Below are 26412 nucleotides of genomic sequence, written 5' to 3' on the forward strand. Positions count from 1 at the left end.
AGGGTGGGAAGAGGTGAATTAAAGGAGGGAAATAGAGTACAAAAAGAGAATAAGAGAAGAATAAGAGGACAGTAAAGGAGAAAAGAATGGGTAAAGAGTGGAAGGAAAGGTAGAGGATAGGAAGAGCTGAGTTAAAGAAAAGAGGAAAGGAAGTGAAGGAATTAAAATGTCACTTTCGTTAACAAATCAGCAACGCGCATCTTGGAACGCGGAATGCTAAAGATGAGAACAAGGAAATCACGTCACCTTGAGCGTTCTCTTTAGCGGAGTGTGACAGCTACAGTAAGTGTGTACCCTGAGCCGCGTGTCCCTCACTACCCTGTGTTTTGGTTCTCAGCTATTGAGACACCATAGAAAAAAACGAAAAGACTAATTACTTTTCTCTCTCTCTCTCTCTCTCTCTCTCTCTCTCTCTCTCTCTTTCAACTCACTACAAATAAATAACGCGATCAACTAAACCTTTCCTTAATCCTCAACACAGTAATCCCTTTCAAACACGATTATTCTCATAGATGTCTCTTACAATCATCAGTTACTTCTTTCCCCCTCTCATAACTCCCAGCAGCGCATTCAAGTGGCCAGGAAAGTCATAAAAGTCAGGTTAGGTGATGCGGGACACTGGGACAGGCAGCTATTTGAGAGTGCATCGCCTGGCATCCGCTGTGACCCTGAAACCTTGGAAAGTGGAACGAGAGAAGGATGGGAGAAAGGGAAAGGGGGACGGAGGAGTTAAATGAGGTGAGGGAGGACAAAGCGAGGGAATGTAAAGGGAAAGGGGAGAGTTAGATTAAGTAATGAGGGACAAAGGGTTGGTAAACACAGGATAGAGTACGTGAAGGGAGAGTTTATATAGTATAGTGATATAAGGCAAAGATAAGGAAAGAGACATGAAGAGGAGAAACGAATAGGTAAAGAGGAACACATAAAGAGAAAGGGAAGAGTTTAGAGTTTAGTGATTGACAAAAGGTTAGGAAATGAGGGAGTGTATGAAGGGAAAGTGAGAATTAGACGAGGTTATGAAGGACAAAGGGTGAATGGGGCGGAGGAAAAAGAGGTGCGGTTTGTAAAAGGGGAAAGGGAAGTTACAATGAAGATAAAGATTGAGAGGAAAAGAGGCAGATTATGTAACAGGAAAATAGAGAATGAGGGAAAGCAAGGCAGAGAGACTTTTTTTTCTCATGATAAGGTGAAATATTCTTTGATAAAATTTCGGTGATACGTAAACTAGAATAGAAAAAAAGTCGTATTGTTAATTGATATATATGCAAATAAAAAAAGTCCATTCTCGTTTGATAAAATGTTGGTATAAGTAAACTGAACACTTAAAAAAAATGTAATGATGATTGAAAGAAATAAAAAAATAAGACACTCTTTCCTTCATTCACAAATTTTGGTATGAAAAGTAAAACCGAGGGAATAAAAGTCTTGTTAACGCTAATTGATGCGCAGAGATGACAGACGCGGCTCATCTCTGTCTTAATGATGGTGAATACGCGCAAATTACCTCACAATCTTACAACCTTGAACGTTTTCGCCGCGTAATGACAAAGCATCGATTGAAGAAACAAGAAAAAGAAAAAGAAAAAGATAGAGAAGAGAGCAAAAAGATCAAGATGCACTCAAGGACAGAATGCACCAAAACAATAACCTGTAAACTGAGGAAACCAATTACGCGATTCACCTTTACCTGCCAAGGGGAAAAAGTGAGAAGGTAACAGTCATGCACCGCCCGGCCATCAACAGTCTGCTACAACACGAAGGAAAGCAGATCGTAAAATGACTCAAGAATAACGCCACTTCTGTTACCTTTTTCTTCCCGTCTTTTTTCCTTAAGTCTTTAGCTTTACTTACCATTACGAAGGTGAAATAGTACGATAATACGATACGGAAACATTTGCTTTAAGTTTTTATTTCTATTCTTAACTTTACTTTTACAAACCGAGAGAAAATGAATAATTATTATTATATATATTTTTCTTTTATGCAAGAGGGGAAGCTGGCCAAGGGCAACAACAACAAAAAGGCCCACTTGATTGTCCAGTTCCCTAAAAGAATCATAGAGTTATTCAAAGTCTGGGACAAGTGTCTTGTAACCTCCCTCTTGAAAGAAGTCAAGCCGTAGGAAGATGAAAATATAAAAGCAGGCAAGGAATACCAGAGTTTACCAGAGAAAGGTATGAACGATTGAGAATACTGGTTAACTCCTGCATTAGAGAGCACACACACACACACACACACACACCTATCCCCCACACACACAAAGGGACGCGGGCGAGCAATACAAGTCAACAACCGGAAGTGCAGCTCTGGGTTTTCATCTCGGCTGGGTTCGATAATGAGTCTCACATTATCCTAGCGGGTCCTTTGAATATCCCGCGGTAACTGTACGCTATTGTACTTCACTATACTTTTGACGCAACTATTGAGTGTGTGGGGGAGGGAGCATAATTGCTACTGTGCATATACTTTCTTTCAATTGCTACCGTTGTTATCTCTTTTTGCTGTTAATGAGTGTGAGAGATTAATTTAACTGAGTCTGTGGTAGAGTTCTGGTGGTGGTGGTAGTGGTGGTGGTGGTGGTGGTGGTGTAGGCGTGTAAGTGACGGGAGTGTGAGAGATAGGAGGTAGTGGTGGTGATGGTGGTGAAAAGGTCATTACTACGTGGTGTTTGTGTGTGTGTGATGTATGTAGGTGGTGACGGTGGTGGTGATGGTGATGTCTTGGGTGTTAGTAGAAGGAGAAGGAGAAGGAGGAAGAAGAGGAGGAGCAGGAGGACGAGGACGAGGACGAGGACGAGGACGAGGAAGAAGAAGGTGTTGAGGTGTGATGGATGGTGATGTCTTGGGTGTTAGTACTGGAGTTGAAGGAGGAAGAAGAGGAGGAGCAGGAGGACGAGGACGAGGACGAGGACGAGGAAGAAGAGAAGGACGAAGAAGAGAAGGAGATGGAGTAGTGATCTCAACATTAATTGTGATGATGATGTCGTTGGTGGTGGTGGTGGTGGTGGTGGTGGTGGTGGTGGTGGTGGTGGTGGTGGTGATGGTGGTGGTGATGGTGGTGGCCGGCAGGTGGTCAGCCGTGTATAAGCACTGCATTAATTATATATCTTGGTTCCCTTTCTTCTGGAGCAGCGGTGGTGTTGTGGTTTGTTCAAGGTGTTGTTGTTGTTGTTGGTGTTGTTTCTATTGTTGTTGTTGTTGATGTTGCTAGTTGAGGATATGGTGGTGGTGGTGCTTTGGTATGATGTGGTAAGTAAGTTCTATAAGCATCGTGGGAGTACTGTGGGTGGTGGTGATGGTGGTGGTGGTGATGGTGACAATAGGGTAGTTATAGTGAGGCAGCGCAGATTGGTGAAGGCAAAGAGAAGTAGCAAATAAGTAGATGGATAATGAAGATGTGGAGAAGTGGAGATATAGTGAAAAAGGAACAGAGAAATGGAGAGAATTACAAATGCGAATGGAGAATAATGAAGTGGAGGAGTAGAAGAAATTATGGAAGGATAGTGGATGAGAAGTGGACGGACAAGATAGTGAAGTAGGAATGAAGAGGAAAGATAGATAAAAATAGGAGAAAGAAACCTGAAATAATGAAATAGGTTAAGTTTGGTAAGATAAGGTAAGGTAAGATAAGGTTAGGTAAGGTAAGCTTTGGTGAGGTTAGGTTAGGTATGGTAAGGTAAGGCAAGGTAAGGTTAGGTTAGGTTAGGTAAGATTGGGTTAGGTAAGGCTGAAAGGATGGATATGACAATAGATAGTGTAGGAGTGAAAAGCAATAAAGGATGGGCAGAGGTGGAGGAGAGGTGGAGTAATGGCGTGGGAATAGTGGAGTAGGATGAGGAAGAGTGGGCGGGTATGGTGGTGATGGTGATCCGGCTTGACATTATTATTATTGTGGTGGTGGTGGTGGTGGGAGTGGAGGTGAGGGCCTTCCAAGGGTACCGTTGTCCTCCCTTGGGCCCACGCCTAGACTGGAGCCTTCGTCGCCCACGCTTGCGTCCACGCCCTTCCCGTTGCCACACACTCCCCTCTGCCACATACACACGCCAATTGTTTCCCTTTTCCCCATCAACAGTCGTAGAGAGTTACCTTCAAATCGCAAGTAAAGCCAAGTTGGTAAGGGAAGTTAAAATGTCTGACACGTAGGTTGATTTTTAAGGCAGTTTTTTGCGTGGTAGTCGACAAGGGGCGGCGAGGCGAGGGGCGGCGTGGCCTTGAGGCGCGGGCACTGGCGGTCGGTTTTTTTTCCTCGAGGGGTAATGGTCTGAATATCACAAAGTTACCACCCTGAAGAAGGAAACTTTACTAATTTAATCTTTTGACTTTGTACCAGAATATTACGTCTTAGCGCGCTGAGAGACACGTCTGGTTTTAATAATGAAGTCTTGCAATGACATTTTAAAACAAGTACATAACATACAGCCTTTGCCTGACCTGATTTCGAGACATTAATACGAGGAGACAATACATGCCATGTCTAATAAAACATACCACTTCCTTCCCCCGAGTCACACTGCGTCATGCAAGTAAATACCACGAGGGCCGCGGGGCATGCAGTGCCTGGCTACCTGTGAGTCATGCACCAAGAACTTCCAGAACTGACTTAAGCTGACACTCCCAAGGGCGCGGCGGATCCTGGGCAGCGTAACTAAGACGACACGCTGAGGGAGTTTCTGTGTCAACTCTACGTATACGCTAGGCTAAACTCAGTGCCAGGGGAAGCAATCTAGACTAGACACAAACACACACTCACGTACACCTGCCTCCCTCAGCCCCAATGCGACAAAAGACCTCCCTACCAGCCCTGAATTATTACGTAAGGTAGAAGCAATTAATCCTTTTCAGCGTGTAATTCCAGGTAACAGTGGCACTCTCACATCCACCTCTCACATATGACGAAATCGCTCCCTTCCATCCATCTGCTCCTGGCACTCCCCCTGCCAACCCTGACCCTTTTCCGGCCCTTCCCATCACACTCCGGCCCTCATCATGCATCCAACACGTATTACAAGTTATGAAAAGGGTCCCTATGTAACAAAATACCAGGTAGCCATGTCGATATAGGGAGTGCAAGCCCAGTGAGGGAGGTGTGTGGGTTGGGTGTTCAAGGCCTTCCTCTCTCCACACAACCTCGCCCCACCTCCACTCCTGGGCTCTGTGGGTGCCTCCTGGCCCTCTCCGACGCCCACTCACTCAAAAAAGGAACAAAATGGGTACTTACCAGAAGGAATATCGCAGCTGCTGGGGAATCCATGACTGCAAGGAAAGATAAAATACGTGAGAATCTTGCATGAGTGTGAAAGTGAGAGAGTGTTCACTTCTTACGGCAGCGTTCACGTCACTACAAACACAAGGCCTCGTCTCCGCTCCCTTACCTAGTAAATCCACCGGGTTCTCTCACCAATGGGTCTCGTGACACCTTAGGACTGCATAGAACAAATTTTGGCACGACACGACTTGATTATCCAAGACAAATCGCTCGTGTTTCACGGAGGCTTACTAGACACACTCTCACTCCACCGCCATCTTGGACCCTCGCTGCCAGTCCGACATGGCGACCACCTACGCCAGACGAAAGTGAGCGACACCCGCGAGAAACTTCTCCTGCTCTTCGTATGTTCCAAAATGTATCGCGCAAAGACAACCAGACGGTAGTTAGGAACGCTGCCGTGGGAATGTTTGTACCCTATGGAGGCACGTGTGTTGTGTCGCGAGTGTTGCTGTGGTGTGTGTGTGAAGGGAACTCATGGCGCCTTACTGGACGGCTGGAATGAAAACACCGCCATGTGTTCTGTGTGTACATATGTGAAAACTTCCTAACGCTGGTCGCGACGCCCCACACAGAGTTGGCAGTTGTTGAAAAGTGTCGAATTTCGCTTTCATGAAAATCGTAAGTATAAAAACAACAAAACATTATAAAGGTAACTAAACTGAGACGGATAAAGCTCTAATATGATTAATGCTGCTAAATATAACCATGAAAATACAGGTAAGCATGCTATGAGTACTTTTACCACTCCTGGTGCTACGGAACATTACGTAAGACACATTACGAATAATGCCACTACCAAGACCTTTCAACCTCCAATTTCCTTCGCCCACAAACACACCTGAGCAGCACACGTGGCATCAGCGCCCTGCCACCCTGCCACCTTGCTGATGACACTAATGGTGGAGAGACTAGTGACGTCACGCTTAGTCTTCGCCAATCACCGCGCCCTGCCATGCACTCAGCTTGCATGGCACGCACCACCACACGTCACCACGGACACACTTCCATTAGCGACAGGACACAAGAAAAGAAACTCAACGAAAACGGATCAAAGGAAAGAAAGATAAAATATGCAAAATCAATAATCTCGTTATGCAATATAAATCACATAAGGAACATTCATTATAGAAAAAATGAAAATGAATAAAAAAAAAAACGGAATAAAAGCAGAAATCAAGAATAGAAATCAAATTAAAAGAAAAAATAAATAGAGAAGGAGATTGATATTTTTCTACATATATCCATGATAATTTTTAATATCCTACCTTTCTTAAGTAAATCAACGAATAAATAAATGGATAAATGGATAAAAATACAGACATACACAGCAATAACTACAATATGTGCAATATCTTACAAAAATAATAAATAAATAAACGAGGAAAATATTGTGCTGTTCAGTAATGTGTGTGTGTGTGTGTGTGTGTGTGTGTGTGTGTGTGTGTGTGTGTGTGTGTGTGTGTGTGTGTGTGTGTGTGTGTGTAAAGAGCAGGCAGGTCATCTCATCTCTACCATCCCCTCCCCTCCCACCCCCAATCCCCTTTGAGTCAAAATAGGTGCGTGTGACGTGTACGAAACATGACCCAAGCCTTTTAAGCCCACGCGGGACGAACAACAAAGGGCAAACGTGTTATCCTTTCCTCGCTGACATTCTGCTGCTGCTCTTTGCCACCCCACCCCTATTACCCCTTACCCCCCCACCTGCCATGGATAGGTGACGACTCCCCCCTCCTGTCTTACCCCCCAGTCACCATCACCATCACCTTCTTATATGTTGGTGTCATTGTCATCATTATCATCGTTGTCGTTATCATGATGTACTTTGCAAATTTCGTCATTATCGTCATCACCATCCATTATCACCACTATCACTGTCACTATACTATTCTCGCTAACACTGTGCTATGCTTACTACTCACTATCACCATCATTAATACAGCATCACCATTAACACTACATAATGCCATCATCACCACTAACTACACCAACACCACCACCACTATCATCATCCTCACCATCACCACAGCACCATACATCCTCACCACCACGACCATCCTTACCACATCCAACACCATCATTACTCCACTTCTACCACCAACACCACCACCGCCCACAGCACCTACTGACACAGCAACGCAACACCAAGACAACAAACACCTCAGTTAGCTAATTCGCAGACGGGTTAACCTTACAATTCAAAGGTGTCACAGAGAGTCGGACATCAAAAGCTTATAACGTCGTACTACTTAATGACAGGCAACAACAAAGAACACAAAGGAGAGAAACAAACATACAGCAGCAGACTTATTGGTCCATTAATCTTTCAGTACTGGAACTCATTTTTACCTTGATTTTTGGGTACGATTAGACCATTTCATTTACACTAGGAAAGGTCTATGGTGGTCGGAAGATTAATGGCCACAGTCTTCACTATTTCTATCCCCCACACATGAGTTTCTGAAGCTGTGTAAAATCACCAAATAGTAAGCAGAATGAATATGGAAACGCGTCATGGTACTGAAAGGGTTAAGTTATATTTTTTATATAATGACTATACTGGTACACTAATAAAAATAATAATACTTGAATAGGAGAGTAAAAAAAAAGACTAACTGTAACCTTAACATTTTTTTCACACCATCTCTAACCTTTGAAAGTGACTCATACACTTTTAATCATGCATATTTAGCGTTCACTTAAGAAAAAATAAGTAAAACGAAAATACTGCAGTTTTTTTTCCCAGGAGAGGAAATTATAAGGTTAGGAAGGAAAAAGGGAAGAGAGGAGGGGGAAGAGACGGGCGGTGATGCGGTCAAAGAGAAGGAGAAAGGAAGGGCAGTACGGTTAAAAGGAATGGGAGGGGGAGAGAGAGAGAGAGAGAGGAGCGAAGAGGGAAAAAGAGGCAGGAGAGGAGAAAGAAGGCATGAGAGGGAGGCACTGAAAGAGAAAAGTAGCAACAAAGGCAGTAATTCATCTTTTAAAAATGTTGGTATGCATTGTGGAGGAGGAGGAGAGAAGGAGGAGGAGGAAGAGAGGAGGAGGAGGAGGAGGAGGAGGAGGAGGAGGAGGAGGAGGAGGAGGAGGAGGAGGAGAAGGAGGAGGAGGAGAAGGAGGAGAAGGAGGAAGAACAAGCTGTAGGAGCGTTGGAGGGGCGTAGGGAAATCAAAGAATGAAGGAGAGAAAGAAAATATCATAATAGGTAAAAGTATGTCTATTTTTCCTGGATTATCATTCTTTAGCATTAAAAAAATCAGAACTTATGAGATTGAGGAAGACTGAGATAGAATTTTAAGAAACAGTTTTGGTGCTGAGACTTGGTGACAGCTGATCACTTGTCTTCGATCTTTATAGTGTAGTATGGAATGCTGGGAAATCTCAGGGGTATTGTCAGCGGTATTTCTCCCTCTCTCCAGAACATCACCACCAGCGCGGACCATATCAGAGCTGCCAAGTTCAGAATCAGCAGCAGAAACAGGAAGAGGAAGAACAGATATCTCAAACAAAGGGCTTTCCTCTTCGCTCGTCTTCTTTGCCTGGACAGGTAAGTACGATCCCCATAGGGCGCCACGAAGCCAGAGGACCAGGTGGCGCTGGTGACTTGGAGGGGCGCCTCTCCGTCCTTCGGGTAAGGGTACGGCAAAAATTTGTCCAGGCAATGTTCTCCAGGATGGATCACGAGTTTGCCAGATTTCTCTACGGGACAGCGCCACCACTCCACGGAGTCCGGGGTCACGTGCTCCCCTGCCAAGACTCGCTCCTTCCTTACCACAGCGTCATCCATGGCCCTGATGAGCCGCACCTCTACGGACAGTAGGTTCCCATAGGAGGTTGAGGTGGTGTAGGCGTTGCTGGATCCCTGCTTGGCCGGGGAAGTGCCGCCCTCGTTCACATCTCTCTTGCCGGCGAAGTTAAGTCTTATACAAAATGGCATGCCCGCAAGTTTTGAAAGTCTGGTAAATTAAAGAATATTCTAATTCATCTTCATGTTGGAACAATTTATCATTCATTGTTTTTCTCTTGCACCGCAGACACCTCCTCACCATCTCTCTCAATATGAATGGAAGACGTTCAGCCTTTTGTCTTCCACATCTTTACATAAGCAGTGCAAATGATGCTTATATTCCTTAAAGATTTCTACACGTTGTCTGTAGCTCCACTTTTTCGTCTCTGATATGTCTACAACAACAACAGTAACAACAACAACAACAACAACAACTATTACTACTACTACTACTACTACTACTACTACTACTACTACTACTACTACTACTATTACTACTACTACTACTACTGCAACTACTATTTCTTCTATTATTACTACAACTACAACAAAAACAACAACCACATCAATTTCTTTTACTACCACCACTATACTATACTACTACGTCTCCTCCTCCTCTTCTAATACTATTACTACTAATACTTCTGCAGCAACATACTGTGAAACAGAGCGAAACCATGAAATATGCTCATCTCTTCCGACATGATTTTCACCGCAAGTGTCACGTGATCTAAGTTCCCCGCTGCGGCGCTGGTGCATGGCTGTCACCGCGAGGCACAGGACAGGAGTAGGAGGGAGGAGCAGGTGGAGTACTCCTTGGCCCTCCCTTTACCCCACAAAGGACGCTGCAAGGACACCGCCGCAGCCCCAGGTAGGCAAGATGGTGGCTACGCTTCCCTCTTGGTCATAACACCTGAATTTTCAACGCTTTCATGTTCCTTTAATGTTTCCACGCTTTAATGTTCCAACGTGTGTAACCTCCAGCTCTGTGTTGTTGCTCTGCCTTCCCTCTACGCATCTCACTGCACACAAGAGGCCTTTTGCTATTTCATGCTCAGAGGAATAAATATTTGTTCAATTTGCATATGTTTCAGAAGGTTACTCGCCAAACACAACAAAGTAGCTAATAAAATCATTTGCAGGGAAGCTGTGAGTGAAGGAGTCTCTTAAGGATACAATTTCAGCAGCGGAATGTTGTGGGAAGGAAGGGAAGCTGGAGTGGTGAGGTGACGTGGAGAGGAAGAATAGTGAAGTTCTGAGAGACATTTTACATAAGGTGAGTCTTGGGTTACACTGCGCCGCACGGTCACCTGTCAGGAATATCTAAGGTGAGAGAAGCTGAAGTGATAAAGTAGTTAAGGTAAGGAAAGGAGAGTTAAGAGAGGTGCAGGACAACATTTTTTTTTTACGACCTTCACCTTGACTGGTAAAGAAGAAGAATCTGCACTTACATTTCTTTTTGTGGTGTTATTATTTTTTTCATATATGTGATGGTTGGGACGCTAAAGACAGGATGAAGCTTACCGCTATTACCGTAGAGATCCTTGCACCACCACCACCACCACCACCACCACCACCATTGCTACTACAATGAACACCAACAACATGACAACAATTACACCACACGCCAGTTGCAGGTGTGGATTACAAAGGGAAGCAATCACACATCCTCGCACACCTTCCCTTTAGAGTACCACCACCTTTTTCTTCCTAGTCACGAAGGGAGCAGCAGCAAGGGAGTGATGACCTGGGTGTTTTGTAGTCCCGAGGAGCACACTGACAGATTACACCCTACAAAGCCATTAGGAACCACGCAGCGTGAAGTCAAGGAGCTCAGCCACGGACAACTGATGTGTTTTTGCATCATGAAGGTTTCTCCGAGTGATTCTGGGAAGTGTTCTCACGGGATTGACTTGTAATCTGATCAAACGGAAACTTTCTTATTCTAGACTGAATTGCGACTTTATTGCACAAAAATTCAACCTCTCTAACTTTTTTCTTAACTCTTAGCTGGCAAGAAAACTTCCCTTCAAACTTTATTGCAGTTTTATTAGGCAAAGTTATTATCGTGAACTCAATAACTGTTTCCTTGTAAGAGTAGGAGTTATTTTCTTAGGATGAAAATAATCATAATCTTTTAGTTTGCAATTTCTCGCCATATTACATCATTACATAATCTTCATAACGGCTACGTGATTTTTGCAAACGTTCTGTACAATAATTTAGTTTCCAGGCAAAATATTTCACGCATTCAAGTAAAACTTTCCTTAAAAAAGAACAATTTTCAAAGCACTTGAATGTTATGCTTTCCTTCATTCATCCATCCCTTGACACCTTGATGAGGGAGGAGGGCAAGAAACAACAATTCAGGATAAGGAAGCGTGCTGAGAACCATAAACAATTTCAGTGCATTATTCACGTCTCAGTTTTTGCGCTTCCTAGCAGAGTAGAGTCTTCCATCATGACCTCAGAAAACCACCAAGACTGCAAGAAAACAGATCACATTTTTTTGCGGCTTCGACAAACATCCTCCTGTATTTGTTTCCGCAAGAATGAAAACAAGAAGATTGAAAAAATTTAGTGTGGTGATCTATTTCCTTGGCTTATTTGCTTGTTCCTGGTTGAGAGGGAGACGACAAAGGGCTGTGAGCTCTGCCGTGATTCATGTTGCTGATGGCGCGGTGAGCTTATTTCTTCCTTCCAGTGCTTCGTCAGCCAACCCGCGGAAAGGTTTTGCTTTTTGTATACAAGTAAGAAATGATAAGCGAGAGAGAGAGAGAGAGAGAGAGAGAGAGAGAGAGAGAGAGAGAGAGAGAGAGAGAGAGAGAGAGAGAGAGAGAGAGAGAGAGAGAGAGAGAGAGAGAGAGAGAGAGAGAGAGAGAGAGAGAGAGAGAGAGAGAGAGAGAGAGAGAGAGAGAGAGAGAGAGAGAGAGAGAGAGAGAGAGAGAGAGAGAGAGAGAGAGAGAGAGAGAGAGAGAGAGAGAGAGAGAGAGAGAGAGAGAGAGAGAGAGAGAGAGAGAGAGAGAGAGAGAGAGAGATTAAATTTGGTATTGAATAAGGTTGTATCACTTTTATCACACACACACACACACACACACACACACACACACACACACACACACACACACACACACACACACACACACACACACACACACACACACACACACAATCATGCTCAAGTACAATAACTATCATCATCGCCACTTTAAAATGATTCCAACGAAGGATAAAAGCATTCTTCAAGACTTAGGGTGAAACAAAAGTCAGACACCACACCACACTAACTCGAAGACGTCTTAATAGTGAAGCTACGAGAAGAAAACTAACAAATCTATCAAATTCCAACTATTCCTGGATTCGAACCCGTGTCCTGTAGTCTGTGCCGAAAGGAAACTATTGCTACATCACCAGGCTACAGAAAAACATCGAAACTTTGAAATAAATAATAGAAAAAAAAGGAAAATTTATCCGAAGCAACAATTTCACACAGGAAGAGAAATGCAAGAGAAGGGAAAAAAGGAAAAACTAACAGCAACAAGGCGGAGCAGCAATATCTACCAGTGAATCTTAGACCACAGTAACTCGAAGACGTCTTGATGGTGAACCTACGAGAAGAAAACCAACAAATCAAGCACATTCCAACTCTTCCTGTATTCGAAGCCGTGTCCTATCTGTGCCAAAAGGAAACTATTGCTACATCACCGGACTACAGAAAAAAAACATCGAAACATTGAAAAAAATAAATAGAAAAAAAAGGGAAAATATCTATCCGAAGCAACAATTTCACACAGGAAGTTGGACTGTCACGGTGATGGGGAAGAGAGATACAGCAGAAAAAAAATGAAAATAGAAAAAAATAACAGCAACAAGGCGGAGCAGCAACATCAGCAACATCTACCAGTGAACCTTTGAGAGCCTCGTAAAGGAAAGAAAAAAAAAATGTAGAAAATCGTAGAGCAAGAAGGAAGAAGATGGCTTGATGGTGAGGTAATGGCGGGTGATTCAGGAGCAGCCTTTTCCCGTCAGCACCAGCCAGGGACCAGAAATAACAGGTTGAGGAAGAAAGACAATTTGACGGCGTGTCTTTCCTTCTGTATCTCTCCTGAAGGCCACCAAGACACAGCCACGCCACCACCGCCACACTCCGGAGGCAATGACGCGCTTCGGTGATAAACTATTGAGTATCATCTTCCTCATTCCTTCTTCCTGTCCTCCTCCTCCTCCTCCTCCTCCTCCTCCTCCTCCTCCTCCTCCTCCTCCCCCTCTTCATCTTCAACGATCACCTTCCTTCTGCACTTCACTTCCTCTTTGTGATTGTTTTTGTTACTGTATTACTGTAAGTGATATTCATATTGTTCTTTTTCTGCTTCTCTTTCATCTTCCCTCCTCTTCCTTTTTTAGCCTTCCTCCTGAATTTCTTCTTTTTTTTCGTTTTTTTTATTGTTATTTTGATTTTTTTTGCTTTCTATTTCTTTGTTGTTCTTCTTATTTTTGCTCTTTATCATCGTTCTCTTCTTTTCTATTGCCTTTCTTGATACCTCCTTGAAAACATTCTAAATCTTTTTCTAAGTTTCTTTTCTGTTTTTCTAATCAATTTCCTGTTTTTTATTCATTCATCCTTTATTTCTTTTTCAATTCTTCTTCTTCTTCTTCTTCTTCTTCTTCTTCTTCTTCTTCTTCTTCTTCTTCTTCTTCTTCTTCTTCTTCTTCTTCTTCTTCTTCTTCTTCTTCTTCTTCTTCTTCTTCTTCTTCTTCTCCTCCTCCTCCTCCTCCTCCTCCTCCTCCTCCTCCTCCTCCTCCTCCTCCTCCTCCTCCTCTCTTTATACTCACTTTTCACTTCCTTTCTCCTATACTTAAAAAAAAAAAAACTTAAAAAACAAACCACTAAGACATGCATTTCTCTGTTGCGTGTCTATGGCTCGTATTCTCAAACACTTCTATGCTTCACCTCCGCTATTTTAGAAGGTTTTACGGTGATTTCACAGTTCTAGCAGCAGATGGACAAGATTTTTACATTATTAACTGGAGAAACACTCTTGAAAATCCCACTAATCATCTCTGTGGCCTTGGAAAATTGTCGTGGTGAGAGAGCAGAGCGTTTCTAAATACGAGTCTATGTGTGATTTGTTGTCTCTACCTGTCTCCTACCTGTGCTGCTCTTTACCCCCCTTGCTTGCTCTCCCTACCTTCAAGGACGAGGGAGCACCTGTGACACAAGCATGATGGCGCCTCCAGGGTCAGACCTCGCTTTGCATGATGTATGTAATGCCGGATGAGCTGAATGCTAAGTGATCACGAGGAAAAAGAAAATATACGATGCTGAAGGAGACGGAGTTGGTGACAGGAAAATGGTGATACATGTAGGATAAAAAGGAGGATATATGTACAGTACTATAGGAAAAAATGATGGCAGATGGTGATAATGATGAATAAACGATGAGAAAGTAAAGGTACGGGATAAAAGTAGATAGTTAACATATGAAAGATAGAAAAAAAAGGAACATATGGTAAAAGAGGAGGAAAAAATGTCACAAAGGGATAATAAACATATAATGAAAAAAAATAAACACGAATACAAAAGAAGGAAAGAGAACTAGGAAAAAAAAAAGACAATTAGTAATATATAGCAAAGTAGGAAAAAAAAAAAACACATTTACTTTTTTATGTAAGAGGGAAACCCGGCCAAGGGCAACAAAAACTGTGATAAAAAAAAAAAAAAAAAAAAGGCCCACTAAGATGCCGGTCCCCAAACAGGGTGAAGTAAATGTGGTAAGAATGGGAGTCCGAGGATTGCAAAGGAGTCATATTTTTTCTCTTTCCTGATCTTAAACTTTGCGTGAAAAATGTACGTGTAGTTAGATGCATGTAGTTTTGTGTGAAGGAGGAGAGTTGTCTTTAGGCTGTGACACAAACAAAAGTCAGATACTACAGCGCACTAACTCGAAGACGTCTTAATGGTGAACCTACGAGAAGAAAACTAACAAATCTAACACATTCAAACTATTCCTGGATTCGAACCCGTGTCCTGTCCTCTCTGTGCTGAAAGGAAACTATTGCTACATCACCAGGATATAAAAAGAACATAGAAACTTTAAAAAAATATTAGAAAAAAAAGGGAAAATCTATCCGAAGCAACAATTTCACACAGGAAGAGAAATACAAGACAGAAAAAAAAGGGAAACGTTTAGTGAAGTCACGAAGACATAGGAAGTAACAAACATGTATACTGAAACATATATACTGAAGAAGGAAGATGAAAAGATATGAGAGAAGTACAAAAGTATACGATAAAAAAGATAATTAATAAAAAGCTATAGAATCAAGAAGCAAAGACAGTGACTCAACATTTTGATAGCAGGAAAACAAAAATTGGAGAAAAATAAAAGGGTGAAACTTCAAAAATAAAAATACTGAGGAAGAAAAAAAGAAAGAAAAAAAAAAAAAAAAACGCACGACAATGACAGTGAAGAATCGTTTAAAGAATCAAAACCTACAAGAGCGAGAAGCAGCGACACGCACTCTTAACTTCAATAACACACACACACACACACACACACACACACACACACACACACAGCCCGGTAGCTCAGTGGTTAGAGCGCTGGCTTTAAAAGCCAGAGGACCGGGGTTCGATTCCCCGGCCGAGTGGAGATATTTGGGTGTGTCTTCTTTCACGTGTAGCCCTGTTCACCTAGCAGTGAGTAGGTACGGGATGTAAATCGAAGAGTTGTGACCTTGTTGTCCCAGTGTGTGGTGTGTGCCTGGTCTCAGGCCTATCCAAAGATCGGAAATAATGAGCTCTGAGCTCGTTCCGTAGGGTAACGTCTGGCTGTCTCGTCAGAGACTGCAGCAGATCAAACACACACACACACACACACACAAAGACATACATACATACATACTGACAGACAGACAGACAGACAGACAGACAGGCACACACACACACACACACACACACACACACGCCCGGTAGCTCAGTGGTTAGAGCGCTGGCTTCACAAGCCAGAGGACCGGGGTTCGATTCCCCGGCCGGGTGGAGATATTTGGGTGTGTCTCCTTTCACGTGTAGCCCCTGTTCACCTAGCAGTGAGTAGGTACGGGATGTAAATCTAGGAGTTGTGACCTTGTTGTCCCGGTGTGTGGTGTGTGCCTGGTCTCAGGCCTATCCGAAGATCGGAAATAATGAGCTCTGAGCTCGTTCCGTAGGATAACGTCTGGCTGTCTCGTCAGAGACTGCAGCAGATCAAACAGTGAAACACACACACACACACACACACACAGAGAGAGAGAGAGAGAGAGAGAGAGAGAGAGAGAGAGAGAGAGAGAGAGAAGATAGCAAAAGAAGATAAAGCGTGAGGGAAGAAGGAAGGACGAAGAGTGGGAAGGAGGAGGAGGAGGAGGAAGAGGAAGAGAAAGAGAAGGAGGGAGAGGATGGAGCGTCTTCGTCCCCGACCTTGAAGGAGCACCAGTGGAGGGAAACATTAAGATTCCTCCACCATTACACCGTGACGAGAATATACCTTTTTTATTCCCACGCTGGACAGGATCTGGTTTCCATTCCACGTGACAAGGAGCGAAGTGGCCCAACAATACGCCAATACCCGGAACACAAACACGAATTCGCTTACTACCTTAAGGGCTTCAACACTCCCTCCGGCGGTAGGTGTGCTGTATTTAGAAGTATCCCAAGGACACACCAATACCCCGAACACGAAGTCACTTGCTACTTTAACCCTTTCACTGCGACACGAACCAATGAACAGCAACAGAAATAATCCATGAAATCTAAATCAGCATCTACAGGAAAGAAGGGATTAAAAATAATAGAGCTTGCGATTTCTATCTAGGTTAAAGATTGGAGGTGGCTATAGAACAAGTAGAAAGGTGCCCGAGTGATTAGTAATTAAATTAAATTAAATTAAATAGAAGTCAAAGAGTTAAGGGCCTCGACAATCGCTCCGGTGGTAAGCGCGCTGGAGTTACGTGACAATGTAGCTGACGTGGCCTGATCCGCTCCGCCGCCAGCCAGCAGTGTAAACAAAGGGACAAAGGCTGTGAGTCAGGTGTGGCCAGGTGCGAGGTAAGAAAATAATAGGACGCGAGAGGAGTGATGGTGTCTGTATCATCCTCAAAGCCATGTCTCAGTGAATGATTGCTGAGACAGATACTTGATACTTGGGAGGAATGTTTTCAAGAAGGATGTTTCGGCTTTCAAAACACTTATTCTCTGCTTTGTGATTAAAGCTTTCGACGCTGTACAGGTTCCGGCACCACTAAGTGGGCCTATTTCTTATAGTAAATCTTCTGTGCTCCTCCTATATAAAGTAAATAAATAGAATAAATAATACACAAACAGAATAAAGAGTAATACAAATAACAATAGTTAGATAATTGTGAAAAAAAATTACGTAGATAGATGTATATAAATAGACAGAAAAACAGCTAACGCGACACATAGACAGTGAGACCGACAAAGAGAAAAACACATACACAAAGAGAGATAGATAGACACGCAAAAAGATAGACAGAAACTAACTGATAGATAAACAAGACAAAATAATAGACAGATGGTACATAAAAAAAGCAGAACACGGAGATCGATGAAATGTGGCGAAATAGAGAAGGAAAAAGTCAATAATAAAGATTTGGCATGAAGGTGAAGGAAGCAATGGTCGTGGCGGCAGAGGGGAAAGTGTCCGGGTCGGGTAAAAGGAGAACGAAGAGAAAACTGCAATAGTACAATAGTCTACGGGAATCATACGTACATTTAGATCGTTTCTACCCACACAAGGACACACACACACACACACACACACACACACACACACACACACTCTCTCTCTCTCTCTCTCTCTCTCTCTCTCTCTCTCTCTCTCTCTCTCTCTCTCATTTTGTCCTTCACGTCCAACGCATTCATAAATATAACATTATCATTATTCCAGCGGGGAAGAAGACTTTACAGCTTAAGTCAAAACGAAATTCACACACACAGACACACACACACACACACACACACACACACACACACACACACTAAAAATATATACTTAGCGTTTTTTGCCTCGCCTCTAAATAAAAAAAAAAATAATACATTGATGAACAAACTACCCACAACCACGATTCAAATAGTGCTGACATGTCGAAACCTTCCAATCTTTCTGTGATATACTTGTTTTTCCACATGTCTGTCCTCTCTACATTTACTACTTGAAATTATATCCATCCTTCTCCTTAACTTTTTTGTCATTCTTGTCTTTCTACCTGTTCTCCTTTTTTCTTCAACTACCAGACATCACTTCTTGTCTTTCTACGTGTCTTTCATCTCGTTTTATATTTGCGTTTCTACAAGCTCTCCTTCTCTATCTCCTTCTCTTTCCTTTGTTGTAGATATGGTGAAGCGGGGTAGGAAAACAGGGAGGAGACGTGGATGCGTGGATGGGATGAAGAGTGATGGCAGGGTGAAGCGAACTGGTAAGCAGAAGGCGGTCCTGCTTCCCTCAAGGCGTGAAGGTGAAGGTCAGCTTGTCTCAGGTGAAGGCAAGGTCAGTGCACGTGGAACCACAAAGATTGGGTGAAAGGAAGGTATGAGAGGCTAGGTAGCTTGCTATGGGTATACATTTGTGTCTTAGGAACGGTTACCCAAAAGATTTATTACGAGTATGTGTTGTATCTTAAGTGTTTTCGTCTATTTTTTTTTATCTGAAGGGTTTGTTGTAAGTACCTGTTTTTTTTGTTAAAAGTACCTCTCTCTATCCTAGGTCAGTATTCATAATCACTTTGGTCTCTCGCCATCAATACTTTCAAAAGGCTCTGGTTGAAGATATTCATGTTTTTAAGGATATTTTTGTGTTTCGGTGATGGAGAATCAAGATTTTTCAGTTCTTATACGGAGAAACTGTCCTGAACACCTGGTTAGTCGTTTCTGTGGCCTTGGAAAACTGTCGTGAGAAATATGGGCGTTATATGCGTTTACCACAGAAAGTTCATAAGGTTTGTCTCGCGCATCTATTCTATTAGTATTTTGCTTGCCTTTATTAAGAGTTTATACAAAAATAGCCAGTCATAAATTTGCTTATATCTTGCCTAAGTTTGCCAAGGGTTTATCCAAAAAGTTTAGCCACAAGTTGCTATCTACCTATCCTTCTCCCTGATTTTCTATTTGTCATTCTTGTCTTTCTACATGTTCTACTTTTTTCTGCTTCTTTTACCATACATTCTATCTTTCTTAATGTCTTTCTTTTAGCGCGTTTAACCCCTTCAGTACCGGGAATCATTTCTACTGAGTTTTGGGTATGAATGGACGATTTTATTGACATTAGGAAGTGTCTATGAAGGTCAGAAGATTAATGGCCAGAGTTTTCACTATTTTAATCCTCACATACGTTTTTGAAGCTGAATAAAATCACCAAATAGTAACCAGAATGAATATGAAAACGCGACATGGTAATGAAGGGGTTAAGCAAAGGTTTGATACGCAAGACATCAGCCTAAGAAACTCAGCAGAGGATCCCAACAAATGATACGTAGAAAAGTGGTCAGGTATTCTTGTGGATACCTGGTGAAAAGAAAAAGAATAAAAAAAGGGGAATTCCTGTTCTCAATATCGTTCTTGGTTCTTAGTTCACAAACCTCACTCAGTATGAACGGTTCTCTTCCCAGTATCTCGTTATATGAAGTAATGATAGAATATTCCCTGGTAATTCTTTCCTAGGTCGAGTTAATGCAGTATTATGAGAGCGAGTACGCTGAGTGTTGATGGAGCGCCTCGTCTCATTTGAACCCGTAATGACAGAGTGTGAGAGGCGGCAAAGGTTTACGTCCTCATCCATCATCTCTCAAGGGGCGGGGCGATTCCTTCTTAGACACACGGCAGCGGGGAGAGTGAAAATGTCCACCGCCTTCCCCATAAAACAATAAGACTCACACCAGTATTCTGAAACGCTTTGTTCTCTCACCATCACTGCTTTCATTGAGGATACTCGTGTTTTTAACCGCTTCAGTACTGGGACACATTTTCAAGTTGAGATTTGTGTACGATAGATAATTTTATTTACATTAGGAGGGCTCTATAGAGGTTAAGAGATTAATGGCCAGAGTCTTCACTATTTTACTCGCACACATGAGTTTTTGAAGTTGTATAAAATCACCAAATAGTTAGAAGAATGAATTTGGAAACGCGTCATGGTACTGAAGGGGTTAAGGGCATTTCTAAGGTTCTGATGATACATTGGAAAGATTTCTAGTTCATAAAAAGGAGAAACTGTTTTGAATACCCGGCTAGTCGTCTCTGTGGCCTTGGAAATTTGTCGCGGTGAGAGAGCAAGCAGTTTGTGAGTGTGAATACACGGTTCAGGTACAATTGGATGTTAATCAAGGACAGTTTGTTTATGGTTGTGTTGGTTTATGATTCGTGTCTTGAGAATAATATAAGGTGGAAAAAAAAATTTGTGTGGATGAAAAGAGAGGAAAAATATCCGTTATGTCTGCACAATATTGCAGTTTATATATTCTTTATCGTCCTACTTATCATCTTCCTTACATGTTTTTTCCCTCCTTTTTTTTTCTCTTTCTTCTTCCTCTTCTTTTCTGCCCGCTACTGAAAATTTCTAGTATAGCCTAATTTTCAGACCTTATTTGTATTCAGATAAAGTTTACTCTTTCTTTTTTACAACTACATAAGAAAAAAAAAATCACCACAAAAATGCATTGAACGAGTAAAAAAAAAAAAAACAATGTAAAAAAATAAAAAAAGTCTTTGTAAAATCAAGCTTGGTCGATATTTCCTTAGCACTGGTTGATCTGTTTGGAGGAAGAAAGACAGGCGATGTGAGCTTCTTGTGGTGTCAGTGTGTCTTGCGCGGCGTGAGGACTGTGACGGTCATGGCGCGGCGACAGGACTTGGTGGGACACGGGTACTATAATTGCTCCTGAACACGCGAGGCAAGACAAGGAGGAGGAGGCGACAGGGGTAAGAAAGGTGGGAGGCAGATGACAGAATAGGGAATAGGTAGAAGTGAAGGGAAGACAGGTATGTAAAAAGACAGACGGGGAAAAGGAGAGGCAGATATGTAGGAAGAGATAAATAGGAAAGAAGGGAAGATAGACAGAAATGGAGAAACAAGGAAAAGGAGGATCAGGCAGGAAGAGAGTGACGAGAAAGAAGTGACAAAGAAAAGATAAAGGAAAGGACAGATAAATTGGGATGAAAAAAGAGAAGTTTAGCAAAGAGAATCTGTAAAAGAGAAAAAAATAAGGAAGGTATAGATAGTAAAATAATACATAGACGAGAAGATAGGAGAAGATGGAGAGAGGGAAAGGAAACAAAGAAAGATATAGGCAGGCACATTAAAGATACAGAGAAAAAAAATGAAAGAAACAAGAGGAAGGAACTGATAAGATTACATATGAATACAAAAGAGGTAAGAGAGAGAAGAGGAACAATGGAAGAGACCTGATAGATGGACAGGAAAAGGGAGGTGACGCTATAAAAGACTGCTATCTTTGTTATCTCCGTGAAATGAACAGTTTTTACATGACATCGGGAGAACTGATATAAAAAAAGTAATATTGTTTTTTTTTTCACGCTGACCGCTTGATACAGATTATGAAGCAGCGTGACACGAACCGTTAAGGGAAGAAAGGAGGTGAAGTGTGAAAGGAAGACGTGAGTGAAATGTTTTGCATGAACGGGAACTGTTATGTAATGAGCGCGCTTTTAAACATTCCCAGCATTAATTAGTCACGCATCCATGACTTCAAATTCACCACTTTCGAGCATTACGTTTTGTTGTTTCATAGCGCGATAAGACTTCTCAACTGTGACGACCAGAAACATACAAGGCGCGCGGAAGTGACTCGCCTCTCTCGCGTATGACTTTAAATTTCACACTCTCTGGAGTCACTTGTTTTGTCACGCTGTGTTAAGAGCTTCACCTTTCTACAAGTGCTACTGTTGTTGTTTTCGCGCCACGGAGCATCAAGGTACCACTGAAAAATCTATCTGAAGGCGGGACAGTGAAGATTGTTAAAGGTTTTCGCTGTGTATTCAACATGAGAAATTTATCTAAAGGAGGGACAGTGAAGATTTGTTAAAGGTCGCTGGGTATCGAAAACGGTGGACATGAGATACATAAATATAATCAGTCTGGTTACATTATATTGATTCTTTCCTGACTTAATTAGTACCATGACGCGTTGCCAAATTCAGTCCGCTTATTAACTGTTTGGTGATTTTATGCAGCCACAGAAACCTATATGGGGGATTAAAAATAGTGAAGACTGTGGCCATTAATTTTCTGACCTCCATAGATCCTTCCTAATGCCAATAAAGTGGTCTAATCGTACACAAATCAGGTAAAAATGTGTCTCTGTATTGAAAGGGTTAATATCACTACAAAATTAACAAAGACTAGACAAATAAAAGCAAATTACTAATTGCTAATGAGAGGGCTGAGTGATATATAAATAATTAGTTTGGTCACGTAACAAAAAAAACAAAAAGACGCCGCTAGAATCTTTCCGTCGTTATCCTTGCATTCCTCTCGGCTCAGGGAACACAAGGATCTCCAGGCCCTTTGTCTCGGTGCTCAGTTTGGGTCTGGCGGTCTGTGCTTGCCTCGCTACACCCGCCGAGTTAAGTGATGCTGCGTCGCCGCCCTGTTGAATCCGTACATCAAAGTTACGTCTGTGTCTTCCGCTCCGCTGCCCCCTTTGTGTACTGGTTATTCTTAGGCCGCCAGCTGTGTGTGTGTGTGTGTGTGTGTGTGTGTGTGTGTGTGTGTGTTTGCTCGTTCAGAAAATAAGCACCAGTGTATTTGATATCAGCCGCACGAAATAATGATAATAATAATAATAATAATAATAATAATAATAATAATAATAATAATAATAATAATAATAATGATGATGATAATAGTAATAATAATGATAATAATAATAATAATAGTAAATTAAAATAAAAAAAGATGAAATAGATGAAAAAAAAGTAAACAAGAAGAAATGAATGATGAAATTAATGAAGTAAAAAATAATAGATAAAATAACTAAAATGAAAATAGACGAGAATTTAAATAAACCTAAAAGAAAAAATGGTTCGTACATTTAGAAAAATACATTTCTAAAACGAGTAATAAATCAAACTGATATAAAGCTAACTAGGCTTCTTCGTACACCCACACATACACACACACACACGCACACACACACACACACACACACACACACACACACACACACACACACACACACACACACACACACAAACGATATAGCAAAAATTTTTAGATAACTATTTCATGGCATTAAAATCTCTGAGAGGAAAATTAACTCTGCGCGTTGAAGTCTCGTGAAGGAAGAAAGGAAGAAAGAGAAGAAGAAGAAGAAGAAGAAGAAGAAGAAGAAGAAGAAGAAGAAGAAGAAGAAGAAGAAGAAGAAGAAGAAGAAGAAGAAGAAGAAGAAGGCAACAAGAGACAAGTAAAGAAAAGACCGCAAGTGTGATTCCTGGAGTTTCATCATCAATCAGAGAACAATTTAAGATCCATCAAGACTCCCAACAGAAAACGTAAAGTGTCGGCGGGTCGTGGGAGTCGTGGCGGAGGTAAGGAGAGGCGGTGTCTTTCTCTCAATGTCAAGGTCGGGGCGGCGGCGGCGGGCGGACACGGGCACCACTAGCATGCCCAATCCTGCACGACCCGCCATAGCAGGTCCTCGCCATCTCCCACGCACGGCACGCAGGTCAAAAAACACAAGTAACCTCAGAGTGAAGGTTTTCAGCGACTGGGGAAGACGCGAGAGTGAATCACCACCGGGATGTCTTCGGTAAACTGTTGTGTACTGGTAAGGGTGTTTTGTCAATTGCTTTCAGTCTTTTATAAGTATACTGGGCTGATTTGGGAACACATCTGACGCCTTTCAATGCAGGATAGTCGATACTGTCACTAATATATCACGATAAGTCACACGTTCAGGCTCGATAAAATGGTAAAATGTGTAAGTAACTGATTGAAAACAGGAGAACGTACATTACACAACGTTTTGGTTTTACGACACGGAACTTCTTGAATAACTCTCAGTAGAAAAAAAAAAAAAACGATATTATCAACACACACTCAGGAATCACGACGCGGATGAACGCAAGATAGATTTCAATGTCAATGTCAACAAATCCTATGTCACCAAAAATTTACCCACAGAACACCAGTAAACATCAAAATTCCTTTTTTCGCAGCACTTCAATCCTTCAATCCTACTGGAGGGAGCCACGGAACCTACCTCACTGGTGTGCTCGCTGGGCCCCGGCTGAGTAAGTGAGGGTGGTGGGCGGGAGGGCGAGAGGGCGCGTCTGCACTCCGCGGTAATCACAGCACCACTGGCTCCACCTCCCCGCCTCACCCACAGTTTTACCGACTCGGGTACACTCTTCATAGCCCTCACGCTCATCCCGGCCACGAGCAGAGCAGAGCAGAGCAGCAGAGCAGAGCAGAGGAGAGGAGAGGAGAGGAGAGGAGAGGAGAGGAGAGGAGAGGAGGAGAGGAGAGGAGGGGGAAGAGGAGGACGAGGAAAGATATATGGTGTTGTGAACATGAAATCGACGAGGAGATACGAAGACCATAAGAACCAGGGGAAGAATGAAAACTGAACAGAACTGAACAAAAGAACAGAAATGAACAAAACTGAAACTGAAACTACAAAAGAATAAGAAAAAAAAAAAACCAGGAAATACAAGAATAGTAAGATAACAATAATAATAAAACTCTGGGAAGAAAACGTGGATAAAAAAGACACAACACTTCAACATTCAAATTAAAAGCAGTGAAAACAAGTAATCGTGGTGACAATTGTACGGTGAGATAAGTATGATGAGAAGAAAATAAGAAGAGGGAAGGTGGAAGACATAAAATGGAAGTCTAGAAAGAAAAGGAGGAGGAGGAGGAGGAGGAGGAGGAGGAGGAGGAGGAGGAGGAGGAGGAGGAGGAGGAGGAGGAGGAGGAGGAGGAGGAGGAGGAGGAGGAGGAGGAGGAGGAGGAGAAGGAGGAGGAGGAGGAGGAGGAGGAGGAGGAGGAGGAGGAGGAGAAGTGAGGCGGGAGGAGGCAATGCCCGGGGAAGGTCGTTTGAGGCTTGGTCAGGCTGGGATGGAGGGAACTGAGGACGCTAAAACACTCTCCGCTGTTCACGGCAGTGAGAGGAGGAGGAGGAAGAGGAGGAGGAGGAGGAAGAGAAGAAAAGAGAGGAGCAGAGGCCGAGGGTGAAGAGTCTCCTGTCGCATTGAGTGGAAGAAGCAAACATAAAGATGACATTTTGGTAGGAAAAAGTTTACAATATATATTTTAGACAGTGAAAGTGGATTTGTTTTCTTTTTTTTGCATGAATATTTCTTTTTTCTTGGTTTATCTATTTTCGTTTTTCCTTTTCTGTGCCTCCAAAGCTCAGAAAACGAAAAATCAACAAAGGTACATCAGTTTCCAAAGTTTTGTAAGATGCAGAGAAGAGAAAAGTGTCAATACTTCTGTGCTAATATTTGCTATGTGTTCTATTTAATCTCTTGAGCTTGAACCATCTTTGTCTTCTTTTTATTTCTCTGTTCATGGTAAAAAAAAAAAAAAAAAAAAAAAAAGGCGTCAGTTTGCGTAAGTTTTCGTACACTTCAAACAAACAGAAGTGAAAAAGACGAATTTTTATGTGTAAATTTAATAGTCACTGTGTGTACTACTTTACTTCTTTCCTTTTAAATTACCTTTGTTCTTTCCACTTTTCGATTTCATGAGGCTTCTAAGAAATAAATTAATAAAAGTTACACCAATTTCCGTACATTTCAGACACAAAGAAGAGAAAAATACGCCAACTTTCCTGCATCAATATTCCCTCCGTGCATTGTTTTACTCATCTCTTGACCTTGAAATCATCTGTTTGTCCTTCCCTTCTCCATTTCCCAGTGCAATGGAAAAAATAAGAATCTCGATTGTTTTTGTAAGAGAGCCTGACAGTGATCTTCTCTGTGTGTTGGTCTCTCACTTCATTGCTCCTTTTTTCCTCTCACTCTGTCTAATTGAGTGACCTTCCTCGTCCTTCCAACTCTCCCTCCCTCTCACCCTCCCATCCTTCCCTCATTCCTCCTCTCCCACTCTCCCTCCACCTCTCATTACTTACTCTCACGTGGAATGTAAGGATGAGAGAAAAGAGAGAAGAGAGAAGAGAGAGAGAGAGAGAGAGAGAGAGAGAGAGAGAGAGAGAGAGAGAGAGAGAGAGAGAGAGAGAGAGAGAGAGAGAGAGAGAGAGAGAGAGAGAGAGAGAGAGAGAGAGAGAGAGAGAGAGAGAGAGAGAGAGAGAGAGAGAGAGAGAGAGAGAGAGAGAGAGAGAGAGAG

The 26412-nt window shown here is 42.3% G+C and overlaps 1 protein-coding gene and 1 non-coding gene across 6 annotated transcripts in view; one reads left to right on the plus strand and one right to left on the minus strand.

Moving 5' to 3' along the window:
- LOC123499423 overlaps positions 1 to 24383 on the minus strand; it is a 124642-nt gene extending 100259 nt beyond the window's left edge. For 4 of the 5 annotated variants that reach the window (XR_006672980.1, XR_006672981.1, XM_045247422.1 and 1 more), the window contains exons 1-2: positions 5372 to 5551; positions 5218 to 5252 (exon numbers count right to left, since the gene is read on the minus strand). Coding sequence is in view for 3 of the 5 variants with exons in the window: in XM_045247422.1 (XP_045103357.1) it covers positions 5218 to 5250 (33 nt within the window). In the remaining 2 variants the exon portion in view is untranslated. Of the gene's footprint in view, positions 1 to 5217; positions 5253 to 5371; positions 5552 to 24322 lie in introns of those variants that run through there. The other variant, XM_045247421.1, reaches the window with a different exon arrangement.
- On the plus strand, positions 15628 to 15701 carry Trnal-uaa. Its single transcript has one exon. It is a non-coding gene; the product is annotated as a tRNA-Leu (tRNA).
- Positions 24384 to 26412: the final 2029 nt, after the last annotated feature.

Source organism: Portunus trituberculatus, chromosome 49 (assembly GCF_017591435.1).
Source record: "Portunus trituberculatus isolate SZX2019 chromosome 49, ASM1759143v1, whole genome shotgun sequence".
Lineage (NCBI taxonomy): Eukaryota > Metazoa > Arthropoda > Malacostraca > Decapoda > Portunidae > Portunus > Portunus trituberculatus.